This window comes from Micrasema longulum, unplaced genomic scaffold (genome assembly GCF_059751315.1).
Source record: "Micrasema longulum isolate JH-2025_06_02 unplaced genomic scaffold, ASM5975131v1 h1tg001157l, whole genome shotgun sequence".
Taxonomy (NCBI): Eukaryota; Metazoa; Arthropoda; class Insecta; order Trichoptera; family Brachycentridae; genus Micrasema; species Micrasema longulum.
The window spans coordinates 1-16,217 of NW_028278344.1; the positions used below are offsets into that span (position 1 = coordinate 1).

The following is a 16,217-nucleotide window of genomic DNA, read 5'->3' on the forward strand; positions in this document are numbered from 1 at the left end:
TTCTCATTCCGCGCTCACCAATTATCCGCTTTTGACATGTCATCCAAGTATTTGTTAAATTCGATCACGCCCCAAAGATCTCGGTCTTCCTCATTTTCTGCATCAATATTTGTATCCTAAAACTTTTAAGCCACGGTTCGTCCCTGAAGATAGTCTAGACACAATTCAGGCAGATCTCACCAATGCTATTTTGCACTCACGAACAAAAACTCGGTTGCCTAACTTTGATAAGACACATGGAATAATCTATCAGTTTCCTATTTATGAGCCACAGTTGGAAAGCTTAATGTATTACTTGTGGTTTCTTCTTTCCCTTGCTTTTATTTTTCTTCGTCTTCTTCACATCCACGGCTGCAGCCTGACGCTGACAGGATCGTAGACTTCCTGAGGACACTGTTCATCGGCTCCAGGATGTTGTCCACGAAGCGGTTGTATTTGGCGATGTAGATGGCGGAGTTACGAGTGGCGTACTCTTCGGTTCCTAGGGCGCCTGCGTAGTAGAAAATCATTATCATTATTTATTTTTAATTTTAATCTTGAAAAAGTGCTCTCTCTGGTGATTCTTATTTTTATTCATTAAATAGGAGTCATGCTATACAAGCTCTTGACATCACTGGCCTCGTGTGAAGATTATTGTGATGGTACTTTTAGGTAGGAGGCGAGCTCCTTAACATCCTCAGTTTAACCAGTGGTCCCTGAGGATGCGGCTTCTTCTAATTATGTTAAGGTTACCTTTTCTCTGGTATTTGACCATATTCAAGTCGACTATTGTTTTTTTTAATCGATCCAATAAAAATTGAGATGCATTTATTTATTCCATTATTCACAACGGTAATCATGATGTGTTAAGAATGTATGGATATTATTCACACCATTTTCCTACTAGTACTCAAAGATGCATAGGGCACTGCATTGGTAAACCAAAATGTAGCGTATCTCGATCATCTGTTAGATGAAGTCAACCATTAAAATAAGTATTTTATTTTGACCATTCCAAGAATCGAACCCGGATTTCAAACATGCTAGGCGGATGCGCCAACTACTACTCTACGATGTCAACTTATCCACATTCGATTAGCTTTTTCAGGATTTTCACCTGAGAGCAGCCAACGAGTCGAAAACGCTCGTCCAGAGTTCTGGTTCTATTTTGCAACCAGAACTGTATTCTTTATCTGCCTGGACACAGACACAAATATACTTTTTATTTATCATTTTGTTAAAACCAAAGATGAAAGATAATATTTTCGATGCGTATAATATTAAAAATAAATGAAGAGAAAAATTAAAAACTAATGTGAAAATCTACCAAGATAACCAAAGTATTAATTGAATACTTATAAATATGTGTACTGAAAACTACTTTAAAATTCTTACCAATCACCATACTGCAATAAATTACACTGGAACCTCTTTTAACCCCTTTTTAAAACGGTTTCGAAAGAACACTCCCCAAAAATTTAATTTAAAAAAATTATATGATATGGAATCCCCAGTATGCCATATATATAAGTAGAATAGAAAATATTCAAAACAAATTTATAAAGTACCTTAAATACAAAACCGGTATTTCTTATGTATTTACTCTCACTGCCTCCACCTTCCATGGAATCATTTATCTACAGTACCGCAGAGTGTGTGCGGACCAACTAATGCTTTACAAAATTATGACAGGAATGGTTGACTGTACAGAGCTGCTTGGTTTAATAACAAAACATGTGCCAGCCAGGATTTGTAGACGGTACCACCTGTTTCATGTACCAATAAGTAAAACATCGTATGTTAAAAATGCTTTTTTCGTAGGACTTTTTCAGTGTACAATACAAAATTTACAAATATAGATTACACAAACATCACTCTGTCAGATTTAAAATTTACACTAAAAATGAATTATGTAACTTAGTAGACATTATAATAATAAATATGTTCATCTCCCTTCCCCTCCTTATCCTCTCTTCAAGCATTCTTGTCCTTATCCCGCCCAATTTACAGTAACTTAATGTTCTTAAAATAAATATTAAAAAATCTTTGATTATTGAGTACATGAAAATAACATTTTTATATGTATAAATTGTATGTATAAAAATATGTAATATATTTTCTTTACTAACTTTGTATACTATGTGGAAATCTGTTATTAGTTCTGAGTTTATACACTATATCTGTTTGTTTACTAAAAATATGTATGTAGAACTGTTGATTTCCCAAATAAAATAAAAGAAACGTTTTATCTCTTTTGTGGCTATGACGTCACACTTGTCTTTATTTAAATGATGAAGTTGAATTTTTCGAAATTTTCAAATGGACACTTTCACACCTGATTAGGAAAGTAAAATTTTAATAACTATGCTGGATTTTAATAAAAATATATATTACCTTGCTACGAGAAGAATGAATATCCGCCAATATAGCAATAAATCTATTTAAGAGAGAGGGCACGAAGATAAAACTCATAACTTGTATATTTTTATACTTCTTTTATGATTTTAACATTTTTTAAAGTATGTCCAAATGTTTGCAGACTGGCTGGATTACCTCCCTACGGAGTTATTTGGATCTAAATTTATTTTATTTTATTAACATAAACGGCAAATCTGCCTTTTACAAAAATTTATAATAATATTTGGCTTAATATTTTTTTTTTAAACATAAATTTCCTTATACCCAAGATTAAGAAAAATTATAAAAGATTTATATTTAAAAAGTTAACCTAAAAATTATCCAGCATATTCAGTAGAAAGTTTAAACAATACAAGAATAAATGTAAAAAACAAAATTAAATAATTAAACATTATAAAGTAATACAACAAGAAAATCATAAGTACTGTTTCATAAAGCTGGGCAAAGTGAACAAAAAACTGTATGTATTATGAAATGCATGAATAAATAAATGTAATTACCATTCACCATCTTTGAAAAAGTTCAAAAGGTTTGTTCTATAGGAACAATATTCTACACTAAATACATCAGATACGTGGGAATAACTATTGCCGAGTTCATGAAGTCTGTTTAATACGACATTACAAGTATACACTGTCCGTGAATTGTTGCTACAAAACGGTGGCATCTGTCTAGTCATTCTTATAGATGTATTGTGGCGGCTGAAACCTGCCAATGACAGGTCTTAAGCCTAAGATTTCCATATTCTCTTCTCAAAAATGTTATCCCTCCGTGTTGCAACAAAAGTAGATCTAAATACTCCCTAGGGAGGAAATCCAGCCAGTCTGCAAACATTTGAGCGTACTCAAAACATTGTTGTTTATTTATGTTTTGAGTAGCCGTATAAGTGTGCTGTTAATACTATTGATGCAGGCACACACGAGGAACATTTTCTCATATAAAATAGCATTTAAAAGGTTTAAGGAAAAAAAAATTGTTCAATAAATATTTGATTTTTATAATATCCCAAATTTATTTTTTTGCAAGAAAACCTATTTGTTGGTTTTTGCGTATTTTTTTTCACGGTGGTGTGTGAAATGTATAGCCCGTATAAAAAGAGGTCCCAATGTACTTGCGCACAGTGTAAAAAATATTTTTTATTTAAATTTCGCCCTTACCTCGTTATCCGAAGCACTTCTTTACAATAAAGCTCCCACCATACTACGAAACCAAAGCCAGAAATAATTGTAATAAAAAGTATGTATACTTACTTGATTTGAGTCCTCCTGTATATTTTAAGCTTACACTAACCATTTGTTTAGTTGACCCAGCTGCAAAATTAGTATATTAAAAGAATCGCACACTCGCACCCCAGAGAAAATATTTTAGTATGTCCCGTGCTCAAAACGTTATGAAATAGGTATTGTTATATATTGTAATTTAAAATGTCCTATCTTGACATAGGACAACACTCCGATGCAGTTACAAAACAATATTTTTTTAATAAATATAACATAAATTATTTTTAGAACATATATTTTTTTACAGAACTACACTGTCGTAAGTTTGAATTTGGCTGTTTTGAGTGCAGTTTGACCTTTTTTTCTTTCTTACGAGAACAATGACGTATCTCTACATCAGTACTCTTTCAAAAGATTGCGTAAAATTTCGGAAAGAACACTACAGTAATTATGATACTACAGTGTTTTTCTCATTATTTAACAGTCAAATAAGCAAATACTACAAAAAAAACTAGGAATTAAAATGTCAATTGGATTTTAACATACATTGTGTCTGTTTGTAAAAACAAATGAAGACATAATGACAAAAAAAAAAAAGTTAGTCAATAATGTATTTTCTTTTATTATTTTACATTAAATTAGTCAATAATTTATAGCATCTTCACCGTACGCTGCACAAATATCGCGGGCAGTTTTGGTAGCATTATTCCCTCGATTGAACGCAAACAGAAAGAGGTGTCGAAAACGCTTATTTTCGTCTACTTGACATTCCATTTTGATGGCTTGAAAGCAAAGAACATAATAATTAAAAGTTAAGTTTTGTAGTTTTTAAACAACTCCACGTATGACGTTAGAGGTTCTCTTCCGCTGATTCTCAATCAGATCTGCTTATTGGTCAGTTGACAGTATGGGAAACGGAAATCTTCCAAAACTCTCTTATAATTGGTTGATTCATATAAACTAGTGACGTCGTTCAAAGTAGTTCTTTTTCATCAACATATTTTTTATAAAATAAATTATTTAGTACATTTTCAAGAAACTTTGTTGGACAATTTAATTCTCTAATTTTTACCACCCAAGAAAACGTTTATTGTATATCATTTCCCGTGCGGCTAAAGTTCATCATTGTTTAAATCTATGTAACATTTCTTTGACAATATTGGGAATACTTTGAGGCATTGTAACACAAAAAAATGAAGCTTATGCTTTAATAAAAAGTATATGAATCGTGCATATTGCCGGTGACAATATACGGACTAGAAACCATGTCTGCAACACAAAAAAGTAGCCAGAAATTAAAATGCACGCAACGATCCATGGAAAGACAGATGCTCGGTGTATGTCTAAGATACTGAATAAGAATTGAAGAAATTAGGCACTGAACTGGAGTCGTGAATATCATGGATAGTGCAGCTAAATTGATTGGCAGTGTGCAGGACGCTTGGTGAGGCAAAATTAAGGCAGGTGGACATTCAGAATAATAAAGTAGAGACCACGGGCAAACAAAAGAAGTGTTGAAAAGCCACAGAAAAGATGGGTCGATGACATTACCTCTATTGCCGGTAAAACATGGATAATGAAAGCGGGTGATGGGAAGGAATGGAGACGTTTGGAAGAGGTCGCCATCCAGCAGTGGAGAGAACAGGGTTGAAGAAGAGGAAGAAGAAGATTGTAACACAAAACGAACATAACAACATGTAATACGAACATAACACCCAAATTTTCTACCGTTTTTTTATTATGAAAATTTTAAAGAACTAAAAAGTATAACTTTCATTATTTACAGTAAGGTATTAAAACACCTAGTATTTTTTTATGACAAAGAAATCGAGTTATAAATGGTTAAAGACTTTGGTAATTAAATTGTTGATGGAAATGAAAATGCTTCGAGAATGTGAATGAAGACTATGCCATAATTTGATAATACGCGTTGAAAATGGAGGGTTACAATAAAGAACCACCATTATTTTTAAAATAAGAAATTACAGTATATTTAATTGCCCATACTTCCATATTCCCTTCTCAAAATAGTTTATCTGTCTCTAGGTGTACTATGCACCATCGAGTACGGATTGAAAATTGCAATTATTTTGATAAACGTTAAAATATAATAATCGTTAAAAGACGACATAATTAAAATTATAATATTATATATATGACGGCAATGAGCTGACCGGAAATTCAAGCCTATATATCAGATTAAGCTTCCTTAAAAAATCAAGCTATGTAGATACAATAGAATAACTGACTATATACAATCATATTCAATACATTTGTATAACATTTTGATCCTCCTAACTTGAGCGTGTAATCATCCATTTCCTTATCCGTACTCAACGGTGCATAGGCCACTGCATTGATTCTTTAATCGCAGCGTATCTCGACCATCTAAAATCTGTACAGAATATCTTAAACTATGACTGGGCAGTCCATTTTGTCGACTGCCGGAAAAGGTTTGTCACGATAACACCTAAAATAATATATGAGAGTATTAAAAGTATACTTAGAAATCTCCACCAAAAACGGAAAATAAGTTGTTGGATGCCAATATAAACTATTCATAAAAACCTGTCTACCGAAATAATAGCGTAATTTAAAACCGTCTCTAAATCTTGCAAAAACAGATTTGAATTATATGCTGTTTTTTGTTGATGTTTGTTGGTAAAACTCCATAGTTAATGATTATGATAAAATTTAAACTTATCATTGTAATCAAACGTTGTAAACAATTCACCAGTCTTGAAGATGCCTACTTAGACGAAAGCGCTCGTTAATCAAAAGTAAAACTAAACCAAGAAATTTCGTTGATAAGTTTATTTATAATTTTATCATAATCATGAATTATACTGCTTGATACCGAAAACTTAGCATTCTCGATTGAGTTAGTCAAGCATAATTAGAAATCTAACAATTATTTTTAAGTTATTCGCAAATATCTCAGTTACTCCTTCTTAAGTTTGCTTCTAGTACCCTCATTTACAATATGATAAAAAATAAACGGGAATTTCTACTTGAAAGTACCAGCGCTGAACCAATTGATTTTTAAAGCCACGTTGACAGCACTGTTTTTGATAATCTGTCAAAGTTTGACGGCGATAGGATGCTCGGTATTCTGTCAGCATTTGTTTGAGTGAGTCGAAAAATTGATGTGTGGTGATTTTTACAATAGATAAAAAATTGGCACAACGAGCGTGCCTCAAATTTTGTGTTGCTTATAAAATTTCGTATGCCGAATCATTGGAAATGTTGAATGAAGACTTTGCAGAATCGTGTACGTCAAAAACACGGGCATACGAAAGGTATAAGAGGATTAAATACGTTAGTAAATGCTTAGATGATGATAAACATACTGGACGTCCAGCAACGTCACGTACCGAAGAAAATATCGAATCGGCAAAGCAAATCGTGTTGAAAAATCGATGTGTACCAATTCGGAAGCTTGCTGTATTTTTAAGATGTTTTGGGTAAGAAACGCGTCACTGCCCCCCTCATTCCAAAAACACTGAAAGAATGTGGAAGGACAATTTTGTGGATTTTGCACCCCGGTAAAACGCCGTCTCATATAGCAGTAATTGTTTCTGAGTTTTTGGCCGAAAATTCGACTAATCTCATCAGCCAAGCACCGTATTCTCCAGACCAGGCCCCGTCCGCCTTTTTTCTTTTTGCAGGACTAAAATTGATGTTAAGAGGAACGCGCTTTGTGACGATTGAAGCCAGATAGCTACAGGCCATACCTTTGCAGACCTATGAAAATTGCATGGACAATTGCATTAAACGTTGGCATCCACGTATCGTCGTATTGGCGATTTTTTTAAAGGGAATAATATTTTTTATTAAAAATTAAAATTTTGCGTTTTTTTGCCAAATTTCTGATAAATCACAGTTCTATAAATGTTTATATCGAGTCTTCCGTGGTCCCTTGAAATGTTCTTCTCTGTAAAAATATATATCAACAATAATAGACGCTCCCCAGGGAGTTGAATCTCGACCGCATAAATAAAGGTTTCAGCTCTTGAACTTCACAAACATCAACAGATGAAAGAATTGAAGGAATATATATGTTAAAATATGGGCAGAATGGTGAATGTTACACAGCGTGTAAAGTGGCCACTTAAACCAGCCAATGACAGGTCATAAGCCCTGTAGATGCCTAGACTTCTATATTTCCATCTCTAAAATGTTCTTAATCTCTGTTGTAATATGTTAATGTAAACAGCTCCCCAGGGAGTTAAATCCAGTCCTTATCTTCAAAAATTTGGACAAACTCAAAATATTGTTGATAAATCCACCTGGTCCATGAAAGAAGTATAGAAATTGAAAAAAATTAAAAATTTCACGCGTTGCCTAGTGTGTAGGTGAAATAATTCCATTAGATGAATATCACCCTCAAAATAAAGGTTTCAGCTCTTTAACTTCACAAACATCAACAGATGAAAAAATTTAAGGAATATAGATGTAGATGCCTAGACTTCTATATTACCTTCTCTAAAATGTTCTTCATCTCTGTTGTAATATGTTAATAATAGACGAGTTTGAAATCACACTCTCTATAACGCTATGCCATACATACAAATACATATGTATGCATATTCATGGACGTATGCATACATATATGGCACCCACACACGACTACTTGTTTGATGTAGAAAGCACGTACGTTTACTTGTATATGTACGAGCCACCTGTGTAACGGATCTTTCTTACAAACTAGTTTTAATAAGGTCAACGGAGAAAGATATACTATCCTCCCATCCGCGATGCCAACCAGGGGCGTGCGTATCTTCAAAAAATTATAATTAATTTAATAAAAATACTTTTTTTTTTTTTTTAAATCATTTCGTTTATCTTCACCTTCTTCTTCTTCGGCTTTTTGTCCTCCACTGCTGGATATGGACCTCTTCCATACCCTTCCATTTTTTCCGTCGGTTGCTACTTGTAGCCAATTTGTACCCCCCACAGCAGCTATGTCGTCAGACCATCTTTTTTGAGGTCTTTCGACGCCTCGCTTGTTCTCCCAAGGTCTCCATCTTAAAATTTTAGAGGTCCATCTTATGGGGTCTTGTCTCGCAACGTGTCCTGCCCATTGCCACTTCAGTCCTGAGGCGCGATCCATGATATCCGTTATTCTGGTTCTGTTCCTAATTTCTTCATTTCTTTTTTTGTCTCTTAGGCCTCTATCAATCATGGAGCTTTCCATGGATCGCTGTGTGCATTTGAGTTTTTCTACATTTCTTTTTGTGAGGGCCATGTTCTATTATGCATATGTAGTTACTGGCAACTTACAACTATATGGTTATTCATTATAATAAAATAAATAAAAGCAACCCTGTTTTAATCCACTTATTTTTTATTATTTCTACCGACCGGTTTTAAAGCTCCACAAGCTTATTTATCAAGGTATGCTTAACCAATAAATCCCATCATATTTGAATTAATTTATGTTTAACATGTGGATCTAATAAATTAAGTGTTTGTCTCGTAAGGATTAGAAGCGTAATGTGACGTGAAACTAGACTTTTGACTAAAAGAAATATTGTTTATTTGTTTTTTTTTTCTTATTACGAATAGGTTTTTTTAAGTATACCTTGATAAAGAAGCTTGTATACCTTTGAAACAGGTCGGTAGAAAAAATTAACAATAAGTAGTTAAAAACAAAATGGTTTTTATTTATATTATCATTTCATTTAATTCATCTACCGAAAAACGTCTTAACGGAATGCCCGTACGAGGTTTTTTACGTAACTTTAATTGCTCAATACCGAGAACCCTTACGATTTGCTCAGTGGCACTTTTCATATGTAGTTACAAGAGTGTTAAACGTCTTGGATGAACATATTAAGGTCTCCAAACAAAGGCTACGTTTAAGGTGAACATTCATAACTAGATTGTTTGGAAGGAAAGAGACGATTGTATGACTTTCCCGTTTGAATAAATTTATTGCACTTATCGCTATTTTTTATTTATTTCTTGGCTTTTCTGTTTTACAGATATTGTTTTCACTGCAACAGGCCAACAGGCCCAATTCCAGAGTCCGATTATAGCACAGAACTCCCAGACGTGATAGAAACATTTGTAACGAGATTTCATCAAATTTTCTCTCTTTTTTTCATTGTTTTTTCATGTTGGAACTACATTCTGCACACCTTTCTTATTACACGATTTTTATTACCGATTAAAAAAAAAAAAAAACTTATAATTCATTGACAATATCATTTTATATAATGCCTTTTAAAAAGTACCTAATGCTTTCTTTTTTCCGGTTATAATAACACTTAGGAAAAAATCTAAACTAAATTTTAGTCTCGTTATAATATTAATTATCCATATACATACTTAACCAAATACTTAAATACGATGACAAAGATTTAATCGACGTATTAAATTAATAAATCTTTAAGAATTTGCGCTTTTTATTTGAACACATGTCAATGACCGAATAGTGTAATACTGAAGAATCGAATGTGTACTTTGAATTAATGAATTAGGCAATCAGTACCGCAGTAAGCATATTGTAAATAATGAGCTAATATTGTTATTCAACAAACACACTATGACTAGACGTACTCTTGGTTTCAAAGAAGCATTAAACGCCACTCGAGCGAGATGATGACCTTTAATTAGCCCAGCGCTTCGCGCCCGAAGAATTGGACACTCCTTTCTTTGTCGAGAGTAAAAAGCCGCAAAATCGACGTCATAATGAAAGCTTCGTGAGGCTTTCACGGAGTTTCTCCGCCAGCCAAGGACGTAGAGAGTCTGAAGGCCAGTACAGCCTCGCTTCCGGTACCCGAGAAGCCACTCAACATTCCAAGACGAGTTCTAGTGGGTCACCCACTGACACCGATCCGAGAGAAACACATATCTGTCGCCGGTCTTCACGATCAATATTCTTTCTATCAAATTAACTTTTACCCGATCAAATTATGTTCGATATTCGTCGAGTACCCGCCGCGGGTAAGCGAGGTCGATTAAGGAAATCGGATACCACCTTGAACTTGATATTTATGTCTTCGGATCGAAGTTAATTCAGCGATTTGTATAAATGACCTAGAAATTAATCCGTATTAGACCGGACGTCGCTCGGTATTTATCATAGTTTACGTTCTCATTAACATAAAAATCACATTTAAAAAGAAAATCATTACGAGACAGTTTTAAATAAAAGCAATTAATTTAATGAAATTTCTCTACTTATGTACTCTAATTACTTTTATGACTAGTATTTTTGTTGTTAAATATTAACAATCGTATTACGATCTTACCTCACGGCGTCATGGAGCTTGGTTTTTTCTACGCATCATTTATATCGCGAGTTATGTGATAATAAACATAAATAAATTAGTTATAATACATAAACCCAGCACTAAATATCGGGATACAGTAACAAAAGCTACTATGTTTAGGTGTAGAAAGAATGGGAAGGGTTGTGGTCAAAAGTCGTAGTCAGTTGTCGTTTATCGTTTCGTAATAGTCAGATACATCGGGGTGTGAAAATAGTTGATAAAAGCTTCTAGATCTATCTACGTTTAACCCAAAAGGCAACAGCTACGGAAGGATGAAGCGAGGCGATGTGACACAGTATTTGGGACATTAGTAACTACGGAATAAGCGATTATTATGTGAAGCGAAAATGATCAAATATTACCATATCTGAAATGAAAATCAAATAAATCCTAGAATAATGTCACGTGATGTTGTCTGACTTGAAGCGAGAAGCGACCGAATCCAACTTTTGACGCGTATTAAAACACAGATTCCATATAAACATCAGATTCGTCTATTACAAGGATAAAAATTATGTACATTCAACAAAGGCATACATCTGGGGGTGGAATATGTTTTGTAGTCACTTGGTACTGAAGGAGTCACCGCTAGAGTGACATTAATCTAGACATTTATTTAACTTCATGGCCAGATGTGTGTGTGTGTGACGAACGACTTCGATCTTTATATCGTGATAAACAGTCATCTCCGCTCTCTCGACAATAAATAAGTTAATAAATACTTAACTATTCTTAAATTAGCAACAAACAACGCGATTCCATCGCTGAATCGGCCTGCGGAATTTGGAATGTGGACGAGGTGTAATCATCGGGTTCGCCAAATGTTTGTATGGCGCGGGCTGCAGCGGTGTGCAGTCCGCGCGGAGCAAGAGTGGAAGGATCATCACACATACTATCTGATCATTTTGGCGTCGGCGTTAGTAATTTTGTCTTTTCTACTGGACTTTTTGCGGTGGGCGTGCGCGCTTCTTTTGTGCGACTTTTTGCCTCCCTTGAGGGATTTGGACTCACGCGCTTGTTCCTGCCTGGCGTCGATGACGTCGTCACCGAGGATTTCCTCGTCGTCGTCGTCGTCGTCGTCATCGTCGTCGTCGTCATCGTCATCGTCGTCGAGGGCGTCTTCGATGTCGTCTTCGTCGTCGTCGTCCTCGTCCTCGTCGTCGTCTTCCGCTACCTGGCTGGCGACTGGCTGGACTAGCTGTTGCGCTACCGGCTCACCGACGGCTTGCTCCGACGCCACGGCCTCGGATGCTTCTCCTTCGATGATGTCCGCCACCGCTTCCCCGACGGGGGCGTCTCCCGCCGCGTTGAGCTGGTCGTCCACCTGGGCGATGATGGGGGCGGAGGGGACCTCGGCAGCGGCGACTACGGGCTGCACGGAGCCGGTGGAGGGTGATACGTCATCATCATCGTCGTCGTCGTCATCTGAAAATCGAACGTCAAAATTAGAATGAATAATCTAAATTTGTTGTATAACAGAGAGGGAAAACATTTTTGAGAAGTAAATGTGGAAGTCTAGGCATTTACAGGGCTTATGGCTGTGGCAACATTATAGACGTCGCACGCGACGTCACGCGCCAGGTCCGAGCGAAGGACAGGACGAGAAGCGTTTTGGCTGTGTTCGGTGACACACGTTCTTTAGACAAAAACTTGATATAATTTTAATTGTTACGATTTCATACTTTTTCTTAACTGCTTTATTTTACGTTTTAAAAATTAGATTCATTGATTTATTTTAAAGTATTTCCATTCTCTATTATATTAAGTTCGGTTAAGTTTATATATAGTACATTTTGAATTAAAAAAAGATCATAAAACTGTATGTACAATCTTTTACTCTATCTGTGCATTACACATACCATGTTAGTCTGAAGATTTATCCAAAACGAGCGTGAAGTAAAAAACGTTCTCACGAGACGATTTTTACGGAACGATACCAACGCGGATAAATATTTAGCAATTTATGAGGAACCTACTAGGCAGTCGACATAACCCGACGTTTAGTAGGTAACAAACACTACCATTGACAGGGGCCAAAAACCTTCGAAGACGCGATTTAAGGATACAATATATTCATTTTTTTTAATGTCACAATATATGTTTTTTAATAAAAATCAAAGGAAAGTAAAGTGCGCTTGAAAATTGAATAGTCTTAATTTATGTTTTAATGGCGTTAGTATCTGTCAGTGAACCGAGTAAATATACAAACTGTCTGAGTAAGTATGCACTTTTGGAATTTTTTATAACAACTTTAAGTTACGCACACATAAACCAAAGTTATTAAATATTTTAATCGACTGTTGGACTGTCGGTCGCGTGAGGTAATAGTCAGCGCATTCGCCTACCATGCAAGAGGTGTCGGGTTCGACTCCCAACATGGTCGATATGAAATATTTATTTTCAGGGTGTTTTCACTCTGGAATATTTCATAATCCCTGGACTGGTACCTGAAGCGTAAGACAGATCATCTTACCTTCATGTAACAAAAATTATCAAGATACGCTGCAATTGCTTTACCAATGCAGTGCCCTATGCATAATGATGAATATGAGCCGAAAGGGAATAATGATGATGTGTTTACGTTTCGTTTCTACGTATAAGTTGTAAGCTTTGGCATACAAAAACCTCATAAAATTTATTTTATCAGTTTTTTTTGTAATCAAAATTATTTTTTTAATACGAAACCTATTTTTCGTTTTTAATTTTTTTTTCTCTCTTAAAAAGCGGTTGATTAAAAAATTCTCGATTTTTTTAATCTAATTTCACAAAAAATATATTACCTCCCAAGATGTCATCGAAGAATCTCTCTAGATAATCATCATCATCGTCATCATCTTCATCGTCATCACCGTCATCATCTTCATCATCGTCATCATCGTCGTCATCGTCATCTGTAAATAAACAAAAAAAATAGAATTTGCATTTAACAATTTGAGAAGACTATTTCACGACTAGAGTAAATATTTTTATTTTTTTTTAATTTTACATTATATTGATAAAAATGGTCTTCATTTGGACGATTAGAAAGATTAAAAATAATAAGTCACTGTGAAGAACATTTTAAGAAGGTAATATGGTAGTCACTGGCGGCTCCTGACCGAAAATATGGGCAGTGCATTTCTTTATGGCTGTCAACTTGTATATAAGGTTCAATAGTATTATAACAATATGACAGGTCTGACGTGGTAAACGGGCAATAGTATGACAGATGACAGCCCGCGCATCGGAACCAGGAACGCTAAATTCGCCTAACATTATACGCGCGTTATGGGATACTAAATCAACTAAATTCACACTAATATCATGTCATTACGCACATTCAAAGTGATTTCATTGCAAACGAACTTCAAACTTCAAATCTGCGCATACGTTGGCAATGCCCGGGGTATGTATATTATCTTCCCTCTAACGCACGATTCACCGGTATAAAGCGTTGTCTATCTCGCTCAAATGACGATCATAGGAGAAATCACATATTTCATACAAATTTAGGCTAAAGAATTGTGCAAAACAGAACATGCACGGGGACGATTGCACATGCGTAGACAAGGTGAGAAAATCGTCCGCTAGAGTCGATCTCGCTAGATCTTTTGGCGGTAGTATTTAATATTATAATGTTTACGAGTATAATCCCTATTTCTTTGTACCTATAAAATATTTTTTCTATCAATAGAGTTACTAATTTATTTCCAAATATTTTTACTTGGCAGTGCAATGCACTCATGCACATACTAAGGAACCGCCTCTGATGGTAATCTAGACGTTTGTTGGGCTTATGGCCCGTCATTGACTGGTGTAAGTTGCCACTTTACACACTGTGTAACATTCACCATTCAATTCATGATCAAATATGAGGAATATTTGATCATCTATATGCCTTAAATTATTTCGTCTGTTGATGTTTGTGAAGTTGTAATATGTTAATATTAACAGCTCCCCAGGGAGTTGAATCCGTCCTTGTCTAAAAAAATTTGGACAAACTTCAAAGAATGTTGATAAAAATATTCCTAAATTCTTGATAGATTGAGTTGTTTACTACCATTTCTTGGTGGAATTTTATTTAAATACGTTAAAGCTGTCATTTTAAAAAAAAGAATTTTACCTATTAAAATATTATATTTCTGACAATAATTATTATTATTCGCAAAAGTATACTCTTTTGACGCAAATTAAATGTTTTTGTTCATTTTATAAAAAAATTGTAAATGTCGTGATTAGCATTATCGACAAAATCAAGAAAAGGGTTTTGCGTTAGTTTGGACAAGTAGAGCGAATGGACAGCAAAAAAGATCAATGATGCAAATGTTGATGGATTCAGAAACATAGAAAAACCAAGAAAGACAAGGCATCGCCAAAACCAAAAAAAACTTGAAGATGGACATGTCAAATATCGGAATAATCGGCGCGCGTGCATGAGAAGATGTATGAATGTATAGGAAGCGATATATGAATGCAAATACAGAGTGATATAGCATTCTATCTTCTGTGCATATATTTACAGGGAAACGGCGTGATAGTTTTGTATGTTTGTTTAATAATATATGTATTAAAAAATATCTGCTAGTTTCAAAATCCTTGCAAAATGTGTCCTTGACGGTGATAGAAATGACCGATTTTGCTTTCAGATATATTAAATTTTTGATTTTAATTTAAAAAGAATAAAACAAAAATCTACAAATAACAATAGATACGTTCACATATTACTAAACATGATACCTCTGTGAAAAAACAAGTAATTTTGGGAAAAGTTAGTTTCACTTTTTATTTTTTTATTTCCATTATTACATTTCGAACAACGATAAAGAAAAAAAATCATGTCAACTGCGTCTTATTCTCTGAAAGAAAAACTGACTTAAATTTAAATAAATAAACTTTTTTTAATATCGATTTGAAATTTTCTGGGAGAGCGGAAATATTATTTTTTAATCCGGAATTAAAATAATTTAATTTGTACAAAAAGCGCAATTTTTATTAAAAGCTTACTCACATATACTAAATTAAAAAAGAAAAAGTGTAAAAATGATAATTTCGTTAATTTGCTCTACTTTCTTTGAAATTCCACCAATTTCCCAAGGAAAAAATTTGTATTACTTTCGTAACGCAAATTGTATAAATTAAAATCACGGAGCGGCTTGTCGCTTGACCGCGCGGCGAGCTCTATCAAGGCTTCGGGGTCAACGATGTACGAAGGCGTGTCTTGCGATTCACAACCATGTGTACTGCGTACGGAAATATTAAGTATGTGTAATATGTATATAATTATTAATTATTATTCTGCACACCTAACACTAAGCCGAGGCTTGCCAAATCTAACGAAGGC

The 16,217-nt window shown here is 34.6% G+C and overlaps 1 protein-coding gene across 1 annotated transcript in view; it reads right to left on the reverse strand.

Annotated features, from left to right (window-relative positions):
* Positions 1 to 295: 295 nt before the first annotated feature.
* Positions 296 to 16,217, reverse strand: part of LOC148276729 (uncharacterized) — a 33,068-nt gene continuing 17,146 nt past the window's right edge. The window contains exons 3-5 of the mRNA XM_088233855.1: positions 13,678 to 13,788; positions 11,909 to 12,322; positions 296 to 490 (exon numbers count right to left, since the gene is read on the reverse strand). Coding sequence (XP_088089981.1) covers positions 321 to 490; positions 11,909 to 12,322; positions 13,678 to 13,788 — 695 coding nt within the window. The 3' untranslated portion in view covers positions 296 to 320. The remainder of the gene's footprint in view (positions 491 to 11,908; positions 12,323 to 13,677; positions 13,789 to 16,217) is intronic.